Raw genomic sequence first — 22,974 nt, 5'->3', positions numbered from 1 at the left:
GGGGAAGGAGAGAGAGAGAGAGAGAGAGAGAGGGAGAGATAGAGAGATAGAGAGATAGAGGGGGGGAAGCAGTGCACAAAGAGGGAAAAATGCAGGGGAACTCTGGGAACTCTGGGAGCTGGTTTGGAGGTCAGTGACCATATTTCCAGACCTGGATGAGGAATGTGGTTCTCTGCATCAGATTTGGTTTTGGACAGAGGGTGATGGAAATCTGAGAAAGGCATTAGAGGATGGATGATGATCTGATGCATAAGACAGAGGGTCAGAAAGTGGGTCAGCCACCGTGGAGCAGATGTAAAGGATGACATAACAAAACAGAGGGGAGAGGTCAGGCCTGGGCCGTCGGACCATGTGGTGCAGGGAGGGTTGGAGACATCCCCCGTCGTTAAGTACTAAAGAGGTTTCATTAAAGGAGACATCACACAGTGTGTACGTCACACAGCATAAACACAGATGAATGAAGAACACGGCATAAAAACCAACGTACTTGGAAAAAAACCTTCACGGATGTTTCTAGTAAATGTCCTGTGGTCTCTGTGAAGATGTTTACAGCTAAATAAGACAGATTTACTGTTTGAGTGTTTTTAATCACCATTTGAAGAAATGTGACACTTTGGGAAGTATACTTGTTCTCTTTTTCCAAATTATTAGACGAGGAGATCAATACCGTTCTACATAGAACAGAACATCCAGCATGTAGCCTGGGAACAGCAACTCATGGTTTTAAGACTTCAGGCTTTTTATTGGTGTGACGTGTTAAATAGCGAGCTTCACGGATCCTCTACGGTGGATCTGGCCCCTAGCAGTCCTCCTGCTAAGCCGAGCTAAGTAGCTGTGGAAGGTAGCTTCAGATGCAGAACTAACTCCTTTATGATCGGCAGGATTTGTGCACACGTGTAACATCAGCACAGCTGTGGAGCATTAATCCTCTGGGTCCCAACATGCTGTTGTGCTGTTACATCAGGAAAACATTCCTCTTTTTTCCCAGCCAGACTATAAACTAAACTATTTGAGCTGTGTGTGAAAAGCGCTTGATGCAGGTCATGCAGGCCTCCTGTAAACAATCACTGTCTGATTGTACTAAGGAGCCAGGGGCTGGTTTTCAGCGCAGCTCGTAATTCTGGCCCCTCTGTCTCTGACCCTTGTGCTCTTTCGGGTGCTGTTTTTGTTGGAAGCACTGCAGCTTTAAATCTTATTCATCTCTGTACTTGGTATTTACTGTATATGAGCTGCAGCAGCAGCATCTCACAAATAACATCACTACATGCAGCGATTTCTGCCTCTCTCTCTCTCTCTCAGACCGTGACCTTCCAGATGAGCTGGGTGCAGACCACGATTTGGTGCAGCTGGTTTTTACAGCTCGGACTTCACGGGTAAACCTGCTTTGGCTAAATATTTATTTTCTCTGATGCAAATAATGAATGATGAGACGCTTTTAAGGCCCCAAGCAGAAATAATTTTGTTTTCCTCATCCCTGCTCTCACGTTTACTGCAAAACATATTGTTAGTGGCTGACAGGATTGTGGGGAATTTCATTCAAAGCTGGACCCCAAAGGTGAGTTAAATTTCAGACCCCACAGTGTTTTTGTGGTTTAGTTCAGGGAAAACAAAGAAGACGCAGGGTTGGTTCACCGGCAGAACCTCAAAGGATCAGATCTGTTCACTGAGGAACCTGCATGGTTAAAAGTCCATTTAACTATTGCAGGTATTACCTTTGCAGGTGCACTGTTACTTTGAGCCAGGATCACTGTTTCTCCCTGTTCCCAGTCTTTGTGCTAAGCTAAGCACAGACTGGAAAACAAGCCTGCGGCTGCTTCAGCAGCATCTGTTCCTCAACAAGGCAGAATCACTCAGATGTCTGTTTGCAAGTGAACACAGAGGTTGTCACCCACGGAACTTTATGGGTAAATGCCTCAAAGTAAAAGTCCAGTCAGTTCATCCCAAAGTGTAAAGTAGAAACAACTTTCAGAACAAATTGATGGATTTGTTCCTGTTGCTTTGGTGCAATCACTTTCATATGTTGGCCCTTACTGTGATTTGGCCCCTGTGGTGCTTTTGACTGCTGCGCTGTCTCCTCCTCCTCCTGACAGCAGTGATTTCTGTTTTTACTCCACATAAAGAGTGAAAACATGGTCGATCCGACCTCACATCCTCCCATTTCACTGTGGGATCCATCTAAAACAAGCCCTGTGGCTTTTTAGCAGAATTTTCTTTTTAATCCTCTGTATCTCTCTGTTCATGGCCAGCTGGGTCACAGCTTCGTTAGTGGTGATTGACAGCGCAAATGTAAACAGGCTGCACCCCCAAAGCCATCCAGCTGGACTGATGCCTGATGAAGATTGTCTGCAAACGCAGCAGTTAAAGAGGAACAAATGTTAAATGACTGTGACTCTAGATTTGGGGGGATTTTTATACAAGCATCATTTTCACCAAACAGATGCCAGAAGAAGATTAAGAAGAAGATGAAGCGGAGGATGAGGAGAGAATCGGTTCTGTTCAGTTTTCTAATGTCACCTAGTGGTACAACAAGCACAGTGCATCCAAAAACAACTAGAACCTATTGTGGCACATGGATGAGAAATATGAACAGTTACTCACACTACAAATAATTACTCAGCCTGGTGTTAGTGATATTTTATAAGGTGATATAAGGTGTGATATGTTGTTTAACTACTCTGGCTAATCTTAAACATGACAACACTATTTGCAACAGCAGCACAAACTGCAGCCCCTAAACTGATCATCCAGGTGAATGAGCAGCTGTGAAACAAACTCAACATCATCAGCTTCGTGAAGGAGAATTTTAATCTGTGCAACTCAGTACTTTATAAAAATAACTCGGGGTCAAAATGAAAAACTGTGAACTCAAATTTGGATTTGAAGTGTTGAGCTGTTGTGAAATGGAAAGAAACGCAGATGACAAGCTGCATCTTGTGTGGTTTCTTACTGACATGGCTAAATATTGCAAATTCTTTCTGAGGTGAACGGATGTTGCTGGTTGTGTCAGACTCAAATGTCAAACCACATTCTAATACACATGCTCACACACATATGCAGACACAAACACACCACCAGGACCACCTGACAGGACATGTAAACACTCCAACTACACACGCACGCAGAGATCTCACACTATTTCTCACTTCAGCTCATGTGCCCACCCCTGAGCCCTCATGCCACAACGACACAGGAAGTGCAAGGTTGACCCATTTCTACCAGAGCTTTTATTTTCTTTGGTCGCTGCGCAGATGTCACTGAGTGCAACAGAAATATTTTGCGTGCGAGTAAAAACATTCATCACTGACCTGAATGATTTATATGAATCGAAAATTAAACAGCCCAGTTAACATCATGCCAAGTCAGTCATGCATGTGTGCATAAACAGCATCCTTTTTGCAGGTGTAACCATGTTGTGTCTGGTTCTGAAATAAGGATTAATGATGATCTGATCTTATAAAATGCATTAAATCACAAATAAATTGACAAAAGCATCAGTGGCAAACCAGCTGCCTTTAATTCAACAGCTTAAACAGCTTAAAGTTCAAAGGATACAAACATGAATTCACTGCAATGTCTCCTCATGATTTGACTCCAAAGCTAGCTTTTTATATGTTCTTTGCTGCAAGGTAATATTTACAGAATCAAAGTACTTTTAAATCGTGCCTTTCTGTGTTCAAATCCCAGATCTGAACTAAGGAATATTTCTTAGATGAGACTTTCTTGATTTTATAAATGAGATCAGTAGTTCTAAAGAGCCGTCAGCTCTTGGTAAGATGGAAGTTAAAGTAACAAACAGCAAAGTCAATACAGTTACATTTTTGTGTGTTTTTCTTAAGCCTGTCATTAATAACAGACAGTAGCATTTAGTTTAATGTCTTCTGTCATGCACTTAAGCACAATGGAGCTAAAGATTAAAAAGCTTAAAGTTTTTGTTAGGAACTTCAGGATATTGTCCATGTCCATTAATGAGTCTCTATATCACCCTACATACGCCAGAACGGAGATTTTTATTCGCCTTCACACATTTAATCTGTTTTAGATGTTTCAATCTTATCGTAACAGATTCCTGTACAGTTACTTCACTTACTAAGCAAAGTCAGGTAAATTCTGACTTTAACGATTACAGCGATAATTACAACAAAAATTAGAAATCTAAAATCTAAATGCCTTTAATGGTGTTTTTTTAACTCTGAACTTCTATTGTCAGGTTATTTATTAATTAATGCTAAGTATCCAAGTAGCACCTTCTGGTATACTGCTATTACATATAGGTTATTAGGGTGATGTGAAATTATAAAAGGTGATATTATATTCATTTTTTATTAAAAAAAAAAAAAACTATTACCCAGTCCTGTTGTTCCCCTCAGCTCGATGTAGGTTTTTAGCCTCTTTCAGCTTCTTGTTTTGGTTTTCTGGCCCATAACCTTACTGTTTTGGGTCACTTTAACTACTCTTAGCAGCAGCAGCATCTCCGATAAAGCCAAAATACACTAAATATTCAACAACCACCATCAAAGTTAGCCGTTAGCAGGTGAGCACAGTGGAGCATTAGCAGCTAAGGCATCATATATTCCCCTCAAGAGTTGGTGAGACCAAAACAGAGCTAAAAGGAGAGTGAATTGTGTTCATCATGTTGTTAGACACATCTTGCTAAATGTTTGCTAACAAGCTAATCATGGTAACTTTATAAGATGATCGTGAGTTTTCAGCTTGTTTTGCTGCCCCCAAGTGACCAGACCGATTCACTGCATTAAAAAATATAGAATTTGTAAAAATGAAATTATTCTTTCTGCGCAAGAGTGATTCATATACGCTGCTGACAGTCAGATTAGACTAAAGCAATCGGCCGAGTTGCTTGGGATCTAAACAGACTGAATGTATAATGACTGCACAGGGATTCGTCCACATAAACCTCAGGTTTTCAGATGGATTTATTGCTGAATGTGGTCTGTAGTTCTTTGAGGGTGAGATAACCTGCCATGTGCAGGTCTTCCTCAACGGGCATTGAGGAAGACCTGCACATGGCACAGGCCACAGGCCAGGCTGAGAAACTACCAGTAGCAGCTGCCACAGGTACATCCACCTGTGGACCATCAGAGGATACCTGAGTCAGACTGGCAGGATGAGGAGGGGGCACAGAAGAGGGAGGGCACACTCGGGAAGGAAGTTGGAGAGGGAGGATGACAATAGCTGAGCTCTGGTGATGATCTGAATCCTCTTCTTCTATATCTAAGCCCCTTTCATCTTTCTCATCCTCTTTGTCTTCCTGTCCGATGCCAAATCCAGAGTCAGGGCTGTGCGGCTCCCTCTTCAAGCTCTCATAGGTGGCAGAAGTGGTTAGGGAAGGGCATAGGGAGAAATGAAGGTTGTGGCCATTACCAAGACTGTGGAAATCCTCCTGATAGGTGAAGTAGGCGGGATTCGGGTCAGTTCGAGCTGAGCCGCTGGAGGAGCTGGACATGAAGTAGCCCATGTTAGAGAAGCAGGAGGAGGAGGAGGAATTGTCAAGAACCCCACTGGTGTCTGAGCCAACAGAGGAGACACCCCTGAAGTGAAGCAGGGCGCTGGTGGAGCTGGAGGAGGGTGAGTGTGAAGGGACCACATCCCAGTTTTCACACACCTCAACTGGGGAGATGGAGTCACATGGCTGAGCCATGAAGAATGACTCAGAAACTGACAGAGGATTGAGCCATTTCTGAAGAAAAAGAAAAAGACATAGACTAGAAAATACACCAGAAATACAAAAAACAGATTGTACAGACAAACAGACAAACTAAGAAACATGTTCTCTGGATTTTTGTAATCTGGGGCACACTGCGGCCACAGCACTGTCCTTTGTACTGGTAGTCAGTGGTTAGAAGAAAGTGGCGCTATGTTAGTTCTTATTAACCTAAACCCAAACTGAAAATAGGCAAGGAGGTCATTCAGTGGCTGAGGGCCCCGCTAACCACTCTGCTAAGGCTCCGCTTGCTTTAGTATTCAGCTTTGGTGTGAGCAGTGTGCAGGATCCTGCTCGTTTAATGTGGGAGGGTTGATCTATGTTCATTAAATTGTTCAATGTCCATAAAGCTTCACAGAAAATGGATCCAAATATTCTATGACCTCGTAAACCTCAAATGCTACCTCATGATAACTTGAAGGGATAATGCAGGAATTTAGTATTTAAGAGTCTTGTAAGAAAAGACAGATTTAAAAAGCATGCTCAGAGCTGAGATATCTTAAATTATAACCCAGCTCCAAGAACTCTGGAAGCTCCAAATAAAATATATCAATAACAATACAAATGATTCCTTATCCCCCTCTCTGCCTGCTAAACACCCTTCACAGAGCAAAAGGTAAATAAATTGAAATAATAGATCAATGTGCCTTGATGTTGCAACATGAATATGATCACATTGCCTCTGTGTGTATAAATAGTTCATGAACCTGTGTGGTAACACCCGCAGCCTCTGAAACAGGAGTCGAAATGTTCCATGTAGTACGATACTGATGCATGTTTGGTAAGAGCATTGATGTTTACCTTTAGATTTCCTCCATGGATAGAGTGGAGAGTGTGGAAGTACTGGGAAGGGTTCGGTACTGGCTTCCCTTTGAGACGACTGAAAGACCATAACACAGGGATTAGATTGGACATGCTACCCACACACACACACACACACACACACACACACACACACTTAAATCAAACATACTCACCCCCTGCTCATCCAACTCCTGTAAAGGACCAGCATTATGATAACAACACCCACGCTCAGCACCACTCCCTGCATCACCACTGACCTCTTCACCAGAAACCAGTCTGAAACACAGAGCTGACATTATAGTGTGCAAAATACTTTCCCTGTACAAACACCTACAAGAAAACACCCTGAGACATGTTGCTGTTCCTGCCTGTGTTTTAATAAAGACCTAAAACCACATCGCAGCTGGGGACCCGTGGAGGCTGTGAGGTGTTGCCCTTATATTTGTCCTGCTGTTACCTGGATCCTGTGGTGCTGGCACATCTGATGCTCCTATCCAGGTTGCTGCTGGACTCCAGTTGCTCCAGTGGACGGTAGAGATGTCATAGGGCTTCACTCTCACCCGAACCTTGTAGGGACCCTTCAGTTGCTGAGAAGCTACGCTCAGCTTTTGTTCTTGCGTGGACAAAGTTCTGGCGTCCTGATGGAAATGTGCCAGATTAGGGTGCATCTTAACAACCACAATATCAAATTGTCAAGTTAGTTCGACTGAAGAGCATTATTTTTTCCAACCAAGTAAATATAAGCATGCAAACCACAGTGGAAGAGGAAGTAACAGGTGTTAAAATTACAGTGTGAGAAACAGATGTTATGTACAAACACATGTGTATGAATACATGCAAACTTCAGGGAAAGGAGAAGTAACAGATGTTAAACAGTATTAATAGAATTAAAGTATAATAAAAAAAATATATATATACATATATATATATATATATATATTTATATGCATATAATATGTGTAGGAACTCACGTTCCATGACTGGTTTGCGTGTTTGACCTGAACTTGGAAGTTAAAGGATTTGATAAGGTTAGAGAGAGGGCTGCCCGGACTCCATGATATCCACGTCTCATTGACTGTGCTGCTGATATTGGGAACACCTGGGGGCTGCATTTTAACTGCACACACACACACACACACACACACACACACACACACACACAAAAACACATGCATATGACGGTCAGAAAAGTTCACCAGTTTATCACAGAAGCTGCACACGGCCTCCCGATGACTTAGAAACAAAGCCAGAAGTTTTTATTTATTTATTTATTTATTTATTTGTCAAAAAAAAAAAAAAAAACACTCAAAAAATCAGAAGGCCACTCACTGTGATCGACTGGTTTATAATTTATGTGCGACTCCAACAGCGTGCCATTACACTCCATGCTGATGTTGGGCATGACATCAAAATAGTTGAATTTCTGCAGGGAAAGCCAGTGAGAACAGACACGGTTTGGATAAAGCGGCAACAAATAGTGGATCTTAGATTTCTTATTCAGCTGAGTGCAGCATCTTCCTGAAGCATTTTGACTAAAATAAAAAGTCAAACAGGGATTGAAAAGGAAAAGAAAGGTCATAAAGAAGTCCATGATGCACATGTTCTTGTGCATGGACACTGTGTGTGACTTACTTTATTTTCAAAGACTAAACTGCAGCCTGGTGGAGAGTTTCTGTGTTTCACTTTGCAGCTTTGACTAAATAAAAGAAAGGACAACAATCCATCTGCTGTTAAAATGAGCTTTGTTTTCTTTTCATGGAATCTGCCAAGAAATGGAGCAAATCCACTGTACACTGGCAGCTGAATATCTAGAAACTCTTACATGGTTAGTTTGGGTCGTCTGACGCCGGCGTTAAAGACCCAGGTTCTCTGAACACCAAGGATCCAGCAGTCCACAGCAGGAGCCAGTGTGGTGCTGTCGTGTGTACAGCTGACAGTACTGACAAAGTCATTCACGCAGGAGAGTCCTTGAGCGCCAGAGACAAAACAAGAGAGGAAGAGATTAGGTGGGGTCTGTTTATCAGTACCACTGCACCTGTCCTTCACCGATCTCTGCTTAAAGTGTAGTTGCAAAAGAGTTTTTTGGAGGATGTCATTTTTGTCGTGATTGCAGTGATGTTACTGATACAGCACAAAAAAAGAGAAAAAAAAAAAGACTGTGCCAACATTTTAATGAACAATTTAGTGCTTCCTCTCCTAATGACCAAAAACATAAAAGTCATACCCTGTGAGCCTTTGTGGGACTGGGCTGCAGGGGCTGACAACAGAACCAGCAGCAGGTGTAAGGACCACAGCATCTCCATGGCCATGACCACGATATGACTGTGCCCAGAGAGGATCAGTACATACTGTGCACTGGAAAGAAAAGCAGAATGAATATTGTTAGATACATGTTCAGAAGAGAACTGGTCACACACAAGAGTAAAAAAAAGACTAACGTGGTTGGATACATGTTTAACTCAACAGCAGCACCTAAAGTATCTCTAAGTGATGGTAAAGATGACAGCTCAGCAGAATGAACTACCAGACTCTCTACCTCTCTATGATAATTTTCATTTAATGGAGAGAAACTAGATTCTGAAACCTGGAAGTGGAAAGAACATCAGCCGACTGCCAGCAAGCGGCTCGAAACAAATCTAGATCCACAGTGAGCTAAATACTCATCCTGAGAAAGCAGCAGTTACAAGTGAAACCTAAAACACTCACACCTGCACTGGTGCACCAACAGAAGATCAATTAACTGTGTGCTACAGTAAGAGCTCGCTGCTGACCACACTGATAATTACTCATCTAGTTTAGCGTGTGTGTGTGTGTAATGTGTTACAGTCATACTGAAGAAAACAGATTTCTGTTGATTATTTACAAGCAACAGATTATGTTTCTGTGACCTAACGAAGAGGAAATTTCTACGAAGACACTGGGTTTTCCATCAGAGCCTGAAACGAGCAGAACTGTAGAGTGAAGATGCAGATGTGTCACCGTAACTGAATTGCATATTATATAAGAATGTAGAGCGGAACCAAAACCACTTGCCCCTTATAATAACAGCACCAGGAAACCTACTTAACACCTACAACCAAACAGCAAGAGCCAGTGCTATAAATGGAAAAAAAACATGTAGTGTTTACCCGCATTAGAAAGAATGAATGCAAAGACAAGTTTTCTAAAAGAATACTATATTATTCATTTTGTATTTTTATTCTAAATGGTGTTTGTGAAGGAAAAAAGTGACAGTACCTTTTCAGTCTTGGTCAGTAAAGGCAGCAGGGGGTCTTCGAGACAAAACAGTCTCCTCCTCTGGACTGGCGAGTTTAAATTTCCTCCCAGTCTCTCTCTTTTTGTTCTGCTTTCTTTCTATTCAACTATCCCCCCCCCTCCCCCTTTCTGTCACTCACACTCATCCCTCCGGCTCCTCATTCTCAACCCCTCTCTCGTCATTTAAGTGCCCAGTGAGATTTTCCACTTGTAACCACAGCTTGTGTGGGCCTTTACAGGAAGCCTCATGAAGCCGTGAGTGATAGAAAGAGAGCGAGGGGGGCGGGGACGGGCAGCGGGGGGGGACCCGGGTGAGGAGGAGGGGGGAGTTATGCAGAGAAGAGCGCCTCCTCCTGCTCAGCTCACCTCCCTCAGCAGCCACCTGGACCCGACCATGGCTTTTAAAATAATAATTGCACTGAAGAAATACAAAGCAACACCACATCCTGTTTCAATCACAACATAAGTGGGTTGTATAAAGAGAAACTTGCACGTTGTCCTGTGAAGTGGTTTTTGTTAGGGAAACTCAGCTTAAACTGTAGATTCAGCAGGTTTAAAGGGGCTAAAGGTACCAGATTTAGAACCGTGGGTTATTTAAGATGCAGCACACACAGAAAATAGCTGTAAAGCATCAAACCCACTGCTGCTGCAGATAAATGTGTGTTTCTAGGGAGGAAAGACGGTGAAAGATAAAGAAGCAGCTGGCTCGGTTGGAAGGTCATCGAACCGCAGACTTCTGTTAATCAGCTTCAAAATGAAGGACACGTGACCAGAGGAGACAAGTGTCCAATACATTAAGGGCTGTATGAACATTTTTGTAGAGCTGAGGTTATAAAAGGTAGAGAGATATGAAGGTTCTTTCATTTTATATATTTTCCCTTTTCTTGTGAGATTTTCTGTAAGTTGTAGAAAAAACACTCGGTGTGCTCCTATTGCTCATCCAGTGGGAATAATCATTTATTAATTTATTTATAGCATTTATTTTTATTAATCATTTATTTAGAAGCTTAAGTTAAATAAAAAACTGGACACACCATCTGTGTGTACAGTAATTTTTCCAATTGCTAATCCCATTTCTTCTAAAGTGCAATATGGGTGTAAAATGATTTTCTATTAACACATTTAACGTGAAATCACAGATTCATACATTGTCTTATCATCAATAACTAGTTACCTTAACACTGACTAATATAACTGGACTGCTAGTAACTTACCCTGTGATGGACTGGGGACCTGTCCAGGGTGGACCCCTGCCTTTCACCCAAAGAGAGCTGGGATAGGCTCCAGCAGATCCCTGTGACCTTGGTTAGGGAATAAGGGGGTCTAGATGATGGATGGATGTTAATAACTTATTTTAAAGATGTTAACGTACTTGTCTAATGGTATTGTCAGAATGTGCATATAAATATATACAGAGCTGTTTGTGCATATGAAGTGTATATTATTACTGTATGTCTTATTTGTATGATGATAATTAATAACTAACAAAATAAACCAATCAGGAGGTAACAACACATGAAATACGTCTCTGAAACTCTGCTTGGATTTTAAAGAACAAAAATTTCCAAGCAATAATGAAAAACTGAGCCACGTCGGAGAACAGGGGGAAAAAAGTGGTAGCGAAAGAGAGAAGAGTATATTTTCACCCAATTACACTGAAACCTTTGTCAAACGGCAATCTGTGAACGCAGAGCAAACAGAACTGATCATATCAATGCAGGTTTTATGTACGTGCCAGTATCTCATTTAAGTCTTAAAGTTCAATGAAAGGCCATTGTGCAACACTCTCCATGCCGTATGTAAAGACCTACAAAGCCTTCGCACACACACACCTATTGCAACACAGTATATGGGAACCCAGCAATCAGCAGTTTAGGCGTCTGAGTGTGTTCGGGCCCGCAGTAGGCAAGAGGCTGACTTGATGCACACCCCCCCCCACCCGTTCCTGCAGTTGCTAAGGTGTCGGTGGTGGCAGGGGAGCCAGAGACTGGGCTGCAGAGGCGTTGTGGGAGGAAGAAGAGCACACAGCACTTGTCAAAAGGTCAAACTCCGTGGTGACTGAGGGGGGAAGCTGCTAACAAGACCAGAGTGATGTTTACACTCAGAGACAACAAGAAAACAGTCTCCATCACCACACCACAAAGACAGGGGGGGGGGGGGGGGGGCGCGCTTAGTGGGAAGGAGGTGAGAACAATAACAAGGGAGGGTACACTCAATTACAAAACTAGTAACTTTGTAAAAACATGAGGCAACTATTGAATCTTACAGGGTGAAATATATAATGTGCTAATTTAAGAAAAGCTGCTACTACACTTGATTTACTATTGTGATCGACATCAAACACAGATGTCAAACAATAAATTACCTTTAGTTCCTGTAAACAGGGACCAGAGTTGATTAAGCTCAGTATCTGGTGGTGCACAAAGCTGCATATTAATCCACTACAGCCCCAAAGCCTAACACAAGGTCTTCATCTTCTTATGTGAAAGAAAAGTGACATGAATGAAGAGTCTGCGCTAAACTCTGCACTAAATGCTGATGGCAGCTGACTAACGTGCTGCTGTTATTTTTAACCAAGTCATGAACCAACGGGAAATGTTTACTTGTTGATGGTTAAAACTCCCCAACCAGGGTAACAACCAGGGTAACGACCACATTAATACTATGATCTTATTTTACATGTAAGAACTATTTAAAACTGAAGAACAAGAATTTCTATATTTTGCCAGCTAAGTCTACTCCCCTGTGGATGACTGCTTCCTTTAGCTGGGCTATTTTGAAAGTTTTCAGTACATTGTTGAGTCAGTTGTATGCATCTTCAAACAGTCCTCTCCACCCAGTTTCTCTGATCTATGTAGTAAAGAACAGATCACATCTCAACATATAGTCGTCATATAGGTTTGACTTAACAAGAGAGGCAGCAGGTTGTGACAAAAGGCAAGTTTCAGTGGTTTCTGGTGAAACCACCTCCATTCTGCTGCATTTACACATCACACAGAGCAGTAAATATCCCCTACAGCTACAGTTCGAGTTCAGCGGTTGAGGTCCTTCAGTTTTGGTATGATTAGGGACTTCTGTGTGCATCAAGTACCCTAAATTTCAGACAACACTCATCACATTCTCACCAGTTAACCAAATGCAAGTTTACCAATCATTTATGAAGTGTATTTCTAACAATGCACACACAAGTCATGCTGTTGCACCCAAATGATTGCAGTCTGTTTAGGCCTAAACCAAAGGGATATCATGGAAGTCTGTTTTCTAACTAGTAACTTCAGTATTATTTCATTCTCTGAGATGACCGTCTTCTTGTTTTTGGTAATGCAGCATAAGTTTAGCAACACATGCTGCTGAAATCACACCTTATTTTTGTACTTCCAAAGTAGCCAAATGTGTAAATGACACATATGATGTGTTGTGGTCTCGGGGCACGAAGCAGGACCTTATTTTGTGGTTGCTATTTCACGAAGTTCCTGTTTGTCCGCTGGACTGCAAACCAGCTGCAGTAATGCATTATATAAACAATGAAAACATTAAAAAACACTTCAGAAAGAAATAAACCTACTGTGGCTTCAACCACAATGGCAACATATAAATATTGTTTCTACAAAGTATTAAATGTCTGAAAGGTTTTGTAAATAATGCGCTATAAATTTGCAAAGATTTGTGAAACCATGGGTTATAAAGTGCAGAATGATGTGCAAACATTGAAATTACATGGATTTAAAAAGACATTTACAACACAAAGTGTGAAACGATCTGAACACTTTCTGAAACCACTGTGCAGAAAGAGGAACAGAAGGAAGGACAATATTTTTCATTAGTCCAATGATCAAACCAGCAGTGGGTGGATGGTGGTGCAGGCAGTAGGAGGGTGGTGGATGTAGGAACCTTAGTGAGGGATTTCAATGTCAAACATATGTAAATGGAGGGGGGGAATAAATTTAAAAAAAAAAGAGTTTGCAGCCACGTTATGACTAAATGTTCACTATTTCAGTTAGACATGTTAATATTTGCTAATAAAAAAAAAAAAAAACCTGAATTAGGAATGAGCCATACAATTTTCCAGACCTGGCATGAAAGCAAACAGTTTATGAGAGGAAGTCAGTGCGTCGCTGCACAGGAACACACACAGCTGAAATGTTCACCAGGACGAGACAGATTCTGGTTCAGCTACCCAGGACTCCTTTCATTAACTAGACCAGTGTGTCCATGTCAGCACAGCTTGTAAAACAACATTTTTGTCCTGTTGGTCCAGGGGTGGGCCTTGCACGTCCCTCGAGGGCCACTCGAGTTTTCCAACTATCCCCCATTCTAAGACCATCTCAGACGAGGGTTAGCTGGGGATAGTTGGCCCTTGAGGAACATGGGTTGCCCACCTGATGACCAGTTGTCAGTGCTGTGACCGTCCACATGTTCCCACAGGCTTCAACCAACAGCAGCACTGTGCAAACTCTACATCATGGACTGTTTTCGAGCAGAGTTATAGTAAACTGCACATTGATGGAAAACTATGACGGGACGTCAAGAACGTAAAACGAGTGAACTTTGAAGTACAGACCTGGAAACATGTTGGTGCAGAGAAAGTGGCCCAGGCTGTGGGGACACAAGGAGGAGGATCCAGGATCAACATAGCCCTCACCTGCAACACAACATGGTTCAACAGAAAACCATCACTCGTTAGCTTTTAGGTGCAAAATAGAGACAAAAACGTAAAGTTCTCAACTGCGTATTTGCCACTTTTTGTCTTTGGCCAAGTGTGCTCGTTCTGAGGTAATAAACCGCAGGAGAGATGAAAAACAAAAAGGTGCTAAATTTCTTAAGAATTTTGTACAAACCACCAGAGAGCATCATATTACCTTTCACTATTGGACAGGAAAACAAAAAACCCACAACTGGAAAAAACCAAAAAAAACAAAAATGGGTCATTTGAAATTAAGTACAAAGTAAGTACATTCACTTACTTTGCGCAATATGTATGTTATTTATGATCAAGTGCTTCTTGCTTTAAGGACAACACTGAGTGCAGAAAAACATTAAGCAGATCACGTCGAGGCTGAAATCTCAGTTAAGTCTCTCTAAGCAGACTTTTGTATTTATGAAGAAAAAATGTCTCTAACATTTTAACAACAAAGCCACACACACACACACACACACACACACACACTCACAGGACACTTTCCTTAAAAAAAAAAAAAAAAAAAAAAAAGCAATCAACTCAACTTTATTTCACAATTTTATGCCATTTATTTCACAATTTTATGCCATTTATTGTGTTCTTTGTTATAATAGCACACACAAATGTCAACCGGCTAAAACAATATAAAACATAACTTCCACGATTTCTCATTATTTATATTATATACATGCACTTATACATCTAGAGGCCAAAAAAATCCCAGGCCTTTGTTTACTCTCAAGTGCATTTTCATCTGTATCTCGTGCTGGTTGAGAGGCCAAACCAAAGAGGATCTCTCAGTTTCTGTTTGGATTTCTACATGTTTATATTTATGTAACATCATGGGATACAACGACTGCATGAACAGAGCCAAAATGAACACACAGCAACAGTTCTTCTTACTTTCACTATGCAGCTTCTCCTCTATCTCATACTATAGTACGTTGGGAAATAGACGATGGTGTTGGATATGCTTGAAGTCCATCTCTGTGACAGCTTCACCCGCAGTTGGATTCACAAAAAGAATCTTAAAAAAATGATTTAGGTTCACTGGCAGAAGCAAAGATGTGACCTCGCCACCCTGTTCTGATCACGACCTCCAGGGTTTCTCTCACCACCAACATGCACGTGCCAGGATTGTCTTGAAGGTGATGAGTTGATAGCATTACTTCGATGCTTTTCAGGAAACTAATTTGACAGATACGTGACAGGAATGAACAGAGGGATCAAGAGCATAAAGGAAGGATTAACCTCCTTTGTGCTTCTGGCTGCTTTGTCCTAGAGATGCCAACACTGATGAAACACTACAATACTTCTGGGGTTTGACGGTTTGAGAAAAACAAGAACTTTAAGAATTTCCTCCCGTCACAGCCGACTGAACATTACACAGAGTAATTTTATAGCGCTGTCAATACATTAGCATGATTTACAGTATTACTGTAGGCATGATAGAGCGCAACTGCACCCATGACAAAACTGGAGATATGGATTATACAAGAGCTACAAAAAGCAGGGTCATGTTGACAGCTGAGTTACAGGACCGACGGCTATTTTTTATATAACAGTCGTTTCTTGAAGACGGGTAAAATTATGATCTTAGTGAACGCTGGCTGTTTCAAAACAGAAGAAAGAAGGAAATACAGGTTCTCTCGTCACCTGTGTAATAGGATATTAATACTCAAATCTGGATTCTTATTGGAGTGGTCCTTCAGGTGCTGCCTGCCTCCTGTGTGTAACCTCGATCAGTTCAGGCTGCTGAGGCCAGAGGGAGGCAAGGTCTCCTCCTTATGTGGGAGCAAACTTTTTGGCCTGTGCCCTTACCCGTTTCTCATAGTCCATCCTGTTCTGACTGCAACACACACAAAAAAGAGAGACAGACATTTTGAAGCTTGTTTTTAATACATTTCTATAGAGGCTCCATTTTTAAGATAACAAAGTACATGAAGTACTGAATGATCAGAAAACATCCCACTCTTCTAATCTGCTATGACTCGCCTTTGGTCTTCAAACATCTGTGATATCTTGAAAACAGAGTGCTGCCCTGCAAATGCACCGCCTATCTTGAAGGTCATCTCGACTAACTCAAAGTATCTACATTTCCCAAGAGTATAGGCCATCACTTAACAAGAAGGTCTGTGATGTGCAGAACAACACTACAAATAACTGGTGCAAATGTGGCAGTAGTAAAAACGCATTTCAATTGTTTTAAAATGTTAAATAAGACATCATTTGTTCAGGCTTAATTACAGGACATATAGGGGATGACAACTAGCAGTCACACTTACCAATAAATTGTATAAGCCTCTGCTTGTGCTGGGTCTTGAATGTTGGGCTCATTGAGCAGCTCCTGGATACCCAACAGGATCTGAAAACACAGGCAGTAATCCTCCAGTCAGTCTGACAGTCAGTTGGTCTGAACACTAATTACTCCTGCTAGATCCACACAAACACACACTGTCACGTCCAGTCACTACACAATACAGTAACAGTACAATAACCGGCCTATGATCCCAAAGCCAATGGTGATAATTTCAAATATCCTAAAAGTAAACAAGTAAACAATCGAACTTTGGTGTTTGTGACAGTGTGTCACCTGTTTGATAGTGATGGCCGGCCTCCAGTCTTTGTCCTCCTCCAGGATGGACAGACACACAGTGCCTGATGGGTAGACGTTTGGGTGGAATATTGGTGGCTCAAACTTGCCTGAGTGAAAATCATTGAAAAGACAGTCAGGAATTTAAAGGCTGAAGCAAAACTACATGTTCATATTCAAAGACACAACTCTAAGAAGACTCTACACAGACTCTTCACCTCACATCAACATTTTAATGATTAAAAGGGTGAAACTGAATCTGATCAACTTCTTGGTTCTGAATAAGGACCTTCAGTACTTGGTTTAAGTCAAATACAGGAAGTCAGTGACACAAAGTGTCCAACTATGATGATTAAAATTAAGTCAATCAACCTCAAAGCAAAAGGTACAGATGATGATCAGCAGTTGATCCGAACATGCCAATTCCTTAGTAATAAGAACCTTCAGGTGTTAAGAGTTTAAGATCAGTAACAGGGCATTCATTAAAAGCAGTGACACCATGCATGATTTTTGCATGTAATGTACAAGATGCACCTTTGAACATTGTTCACAAACACCAAAAAGCGACTTAGACAGTGACGTCATTTGCTCAGGGTTGATTGTTTATACGTTGTTGCCAAAACTGATTCTCAAGGCTTTTCCTCTGTAGTTTGAATAGACAGCTGCATGGAAATTTCTGCCCTTGAGCATAAAATGAAACCAAGTACTCAGTGCGAAGTGGTACTCACATTTGGGTGGGGAGGAAGGGTAGTCATCTTTGAAGAGCATTCTGAGTTTATAGAGCCCTCCCTCCCACAAGGTCTAACAAGAGAGTGACGAAATAACAGCTGCTTTAGTGAGCTCGCTCAGAAAATGAAAAGGGATATTTAACAACTGTAAAAAGACTAAACAAACATAATCCACAAATGACCTTAGAAACACTGCCATATTGTTGGAGGTTTATTAGATACTCATAGCCAAAACTAATGCGGTCTAATACAGCAACCCTGCGAGAATTGACTTTCATAAAGATAGATTTATTCTGTGTGTTGTATTGGACCACATTATTTTTAGTGAGTGTACCTAATAAACTGCCAACTGAATGTAGTTTATCAGGGCAACACATTAAAAGAAACACCTGAATATTATGTAACCATACTGAAAATGAAACACCACTACTCTCGCTTGCTGTTCTCTGTTGCAAGATCTCTTTTCTCCCCCAAAAAACTCATCATATGGCTCCTCAAGTCTTGAAAATATTTTTCCAGCACAAGGCCAAAAGATAAACTCAAGAAAACCTCTTGCTTATGTCTGTCCTTTGAGTGTAACGTTTTCATTTTCACTTAGTTTCAATCTCGGCCTTTCTGTGAACACAGCTGGGCCACTCTGATATGCAACTGGACAACATGCAGCAGAAACATACTCCTTTCTTTCCGGGGATGGCACACTCCCAGTTCATCAGATTCATGGTTCCATCAGGATTCTTAGTGGGCACAGCAACAAACCCCTGTGTGGGTCATATGACACAAACGTCAGTAGACATGCCTTTTTGTGCAACTTAACGAAATGGTTATCTATTATGCATAAGGTTGACAGTGCTAAATAAATGTGTGCTCACAAACGGGTGGTCTTTCCTCCAGGCTTTGCGTTCCTGGGACAGTCTGCTAAGAGCGATACCAGACATTATTGCTCATCAACGCCTCCCTGTGGAAAAACAGCCACAAAACAAGATTTTCAATTCAGCCTGTCAACAACCCAGCGTTGGCTTTGTCGTCCAACTACACAACAAGAACAACCCGAGCGGGTTTAGTGATAAATCACGTCCTTCCGGCTGAACTTACCTGGTTTTTCTTTGGCTAAATATCAAAATTAACGACACGGGGGTTTGGGACTAGCTTGTTAGCTTCGATAGCGCTAACGTTACTGCTGTGTTGACGGCGGCCGAAAAACAAACACACCCTTCGACGATGAAAAACAAAAGTATTGGGCATAAAAGACCACACCGAGGGAAACTTCGACTTTATCTACATTCCTCAAACATACTTAACGAATAATACTGCTGTTATTTTTGGGAGAATTTCACCACAGTTGTGTAAAACAATGTGACTCGTAACAGCGTTTCGACACTTAGCTATCATACGAAAGGACCCCAATTTGTTTATTTCGTGAGGACCTTCAGGCAGTTTACGGGACAGCCCAGAGGACCCTGGTCGGGAAGGTCGGCCATCTTTGTTGTGGCTTTGGTGATGGTAAGTTCAGACCGTCGGATGATTCAGTCATTTTTATTTACGGATATTATTAATATATTTTGGCCAGACTGATTGCTATTTATAGATTTGTCCAAGAAAGCTACTCATACATAGATAACCATTTAGTTAATTTATGCAAAAGGCTGACCACTGCTATTGATGGGATAAGCTAAGATAAACTAAACTAAGCTAAAATAAGATAAGATAAGCTAAGCTAAACTAAGCTAAGCTAACATAAGATAAGCTAAACTAAGATAAGATAAGCTAAGATAAAATAAGCTAAGCTAACAAAAGCTAAGCTAAAATAACAGCTTAATTGACTTTTTTTCACAGAATGAGCTTCAGTGTGGTTTGTAATTAAAAAATAAATAATTCAGCTGCAACCTTGCCAATCACCTTTTTGTATCTGCATGTTACGATCGTTAGCACCTGCACCATTCAGTGGTTTCTGTATATCATATATGCAATGGATATAACAGATTGATTTCATCTTTCTTTCTTTCTGAGTGCAGTGCTTAAATTGGGAGCTTTTTTTGACAGGTCATCCTATCACAGTATTTATATCTTAGGCTCATCTACGTATAAGTGGATGTTTGTTGTGGTCTATGTGTTTTTCCTTTTGCCTCAATGTAATATAGCAACAGCTGACATCACATACATTGCTTAGGATAACTAATAATTCACAGCTTAACCGTTCAGAGATGACGATTTTATTTAATTAGAAATCATGAAGCTAATTGGTTAATTATATGTGCATGACATTCACTACAGTCTCATGAGAGCATTGTTGAGCATTTTTTAAAATTCCTTTTCACATTATTAGTATATGTCGAACTGCAGCTGATGTTTCTCAAGAGAATAGAAACATCCTTTAATGTATTCATAAGCATTATATATGAAAAATATCAGCGCAGTAAATGTTGACACTGAAAAGTTAAGTCTTATTTGTAATAACTTGATCTATGTAAAATGTTTATCAATATTTCATTTTCTCTCTGAGGAAAAAAACTTCAGACAAAACTCAACAGAAGTAAAGAGAAACAGCAGGAATTACCTGCTAAATGTCCCTGCAGGCCTGAGGCTGAGGATCTGGTCTCAACTGTTTTTGTCAAGTTATTATCCCTGTTTGCTTTGACTGTTGTTTTGATGATTTCTATGACTTTACTTTTACTTTTACTTTTTCTTGCCATTGATTGATTATAGTCCAGAAACAGAGAATATGTGAGGAGAGAGGATACAAATGTCCCAAAACCAGGGACATTATGGTTTACATAGTACAGGTCTTAGCCACCAGGCCACTATGGGGCCTCAGGATTTGTGTTTTTAATACACTTCACTTCACAACACAATTCACTGGGTTTTATGAATATATTGTGATTGTCATTAGATAGACTGCAGTTCTGATTTTTTTACTGATGTGTAAATTAAAGCTTGAACCTTGATTACAATACATACTCTGGGCTGCATTTGACATAGACTTGCTGAATTTTAAAGAATGTTCTTTAGTTCATGTTGATGAGCAGAAAATTTTGTTTTAGATGTTTTAAACTTTTTTACTGCAAAGTAATGGCTTCTATGTTTGGATGAGGAAAAAAGTTTCTTTCCTATTCAGTTATTCCCTATATAATATTTTGTGTGTGTTTTTAGTTTCCAGTGAAAATAAAATATATTTTACGTTACATTTAGTTCTAAGCATTAATTCTTTCCCACTACATTACATTCAGAAGGCTGATAAAGGAATCCCTCTGAAAATGATTATAGAAGGTTTGCTGTGTGTTTTATTTCTCGTTTATTTTTTAACATTAACTTGCCTTTAGCTGTGAAATTTATGATAAATGTCAGTTTTGTCTTACTATCTGAAAAAAAAATATTGTAATGCATAAAATAAAAATATTTAATGACACAAAATGAGAAATGTTTACTCAGCATAGTTGTGGTTTGACCTATTGGAAAGTTTAGAGATGGAGGGAAATGAAACATCATACTCTCAACGGTTAAGTTCCATTTCTAAATAGATGAGTGGTTAGCACTGTTGCCTCCCAGCAAGAAGGTCAACAAGGTCATGGGTTCACAACCTGGCCTTTCTGTGTGGAGTCTGCATGTTCTCCCTGTGCTTGTGTGGGTTTTCTCCAGGTACTCTGGTTTCCTCCCACAGTCCAAAAACATGTATGTCAGGTTGATTGGTGACTCTAAATTGCCCAAAGGAGTGAGTGTGAGTGTGTGAGTGTTAGGATCAAAAGTCTAAATTGTTTATCATAGAATTTATTCACTGCTATAAGTAAATGTACATGTGATCTTGTTGAGACATTGAACTTTTGACTGCTTTGAATGTTGACCGCTCAACACATGTCAGTTGTGCATATGTTGAAAGAATGTATGCGTTTAGGAAGTGAAACAGACCCGCTCTGGGGCAAGGAACTTGTGACACCAAGTGCCCCCTGGTTGAACTTCATGAATCTATAGGGACAAAAGCCAGTTTCCTTGTTTCTAAAGCGAACGTGATATATGTTAAAGGTCTTCTGTGCAACTATTGTGTAACCTTGTTTGCTATAAATAAAGAAGTCTGTGTGAAGCTCGGGGCTGCAGCCACAAACCCAAGAAGAGACGTCTTCTTGCAGCCACGAGCTGATCCCAGCCTGAAAAGATGCAACGTGTCTCTTGTTAAATGTTTGAGTAGAACCAACAGTGAGGTTGTTTGTCTATATGTGGCCCTGTGATGGACTGGGGACCTGTCCAGGGTGGACCCCTGCCTTTCACCCAAAGAGAGCTGGGATAGGCTCCAGCAGATCTATACCCCCTTATTCCTTAATCTATACCCCCTTAAGGAATAAGGGGGTATAGAAAATGGGTGGATGGATGTCCTGGCGAATGAGGACACTGGCAACAGACCTCAGACACTGATTTAAAACCACTTATAGGTTTTTATTCTCCCTCCAACCAGCCTGCAAACTTCTATGACCCAAATTACTAACCAGTGACAAATCTTTGTCATTGTTCAGTGTACTAATCTAAGGTTATCTAAGGTGAACAATCTATTTATTCAAGTGATCTTTACATTTGAATTAGTTATGGTTACACTGTGAGTCTAGTGCCATGGTCATAGGTGAAGTTTAGCTATGACAGGGCTTAAAAATAACTCTTCTTGGTTTCGTTTAATGTACTTCTGCAACTTGTGTATGTGGCTTTGTGACCAAAACATGGAAGATCTTAAATAATGTGTTTGAACCTGCAGGACAAGAAGTGGGTCTTAGAAAACATATTTACACATTAATTACACAGAGGCAGGTCAGTGTCCTTTTCAGCGGAAAAAACAAAAACATTAAAAACAAACAAGCAAAACTGGAATAAAATCAATTAAATTGAAGATAAAACATTGTTAAAATGAACTAAAATACATAAAATGAATGAGAACAAAATAAAAGATTAGAAACACAAATACAGACACATAGGTGCAGAAAAAACACCAATATTTGAAAGTTATTCATAGACTTGTTCTTTAGACAATTAAGTGCAACAATCTTCTGTAGTGTGAATGAACCTGTAGTGATCATGAGATCTGTCCATCACTATTTACACAATTTAAAATAACTGTTCAACCTGTAATTTATGAATGTTGTACACAGCAACATCAGACTGTGTATTTTACATAGAACTATGTCTGGTCTGCCCTCATGTTATCATGTTTACTTCCTGCTGT

At 40.6% G+C, this 22,974-nt stretch overlaps 2 protein-coding genes across 2 annotated transcripts; both read right to left on the bottom strand.

The window, feature by feature from the left end:
• Positions 1–4,330: 4,330 nt before the first annotated feature.
• Positions 4,331–10,013, bottom strand: il2rb (interleukin 2 receptor, beta). The gene is made up of 10 exons (XM_026324827.1): positions 9,761–10,013; positions 8,748–8,878; positions 8,346–8,490; positions 8,156–8,219; positions 7,853–7,946; positions 7,495–7,640; positions 6,981–7,161; positions 6,697–6,799; positions 6,521–6,599; positions 4,331–5,695 (listed from the first exon to the last, which is right to left on the bottom strand). The coding sequence occupies exons 2-10, from the start codon at positions 8,830–8,832 to the stop codon at positions 4,922–4,924; spliced, it is 1,671 nt and encodes a 556-aa protein (XP_026180612.1). The 5' UTR covers positions 8,833–8,878; positions 9,761–10,013; the 3' UTR covers positions 4,331–4,921.
• Positions 10,014–15,001: 4,988 nt separating this feature from the next.
• On the bottom strand, positions 15,002–19,190 carry LOC113140814 (SUMO-conjugating enzyme UBC9-like). The gene is made up of 7 exons (XM_026324828.2): positions 18,870–19,190; positions 18,647–18,732; positions 18,452–18,535; positions 17,778–17,850; positions 17,050–17,159; positions 16,742–16,821; positions 15,002–16,305 (listed from the first exon to the last, which is right to left on the bottom strand). Exons 2-7 carry the CDS (start codon positions 18,710–18,712, stop codon positions 16,242–16,244), a joined length of 477 nt encoding a protein of 158 aa, XP_026180613.1. The 5' UTR covers positions 18,713–18,732; positions 18,870–19,190; the 3' UTR covers positions 15,002–16,241.
• Between the last annotated feature and the right edge of the window lie 3,784 nt (positions 19,191–22,974).

Source organism: Mastacembelus armatus, chromosome 8, assembly GCF_900324485.2.
Source record: "Mastacembelus armatus chromosome 8, fMasArm1.2, whole genome shotgun sequence".
NCBI classification, from domain to species: domain Eukaryota; kingdom Metazoa; phylum Chordata; class Actinopteri; order Synbranchiformes; family Mastacembelidae; genus Mastacembelus; species Mastacembelus armatus.
This window is presented reverse-complemented; position numbering and strand designations above follow the sequence as displayed.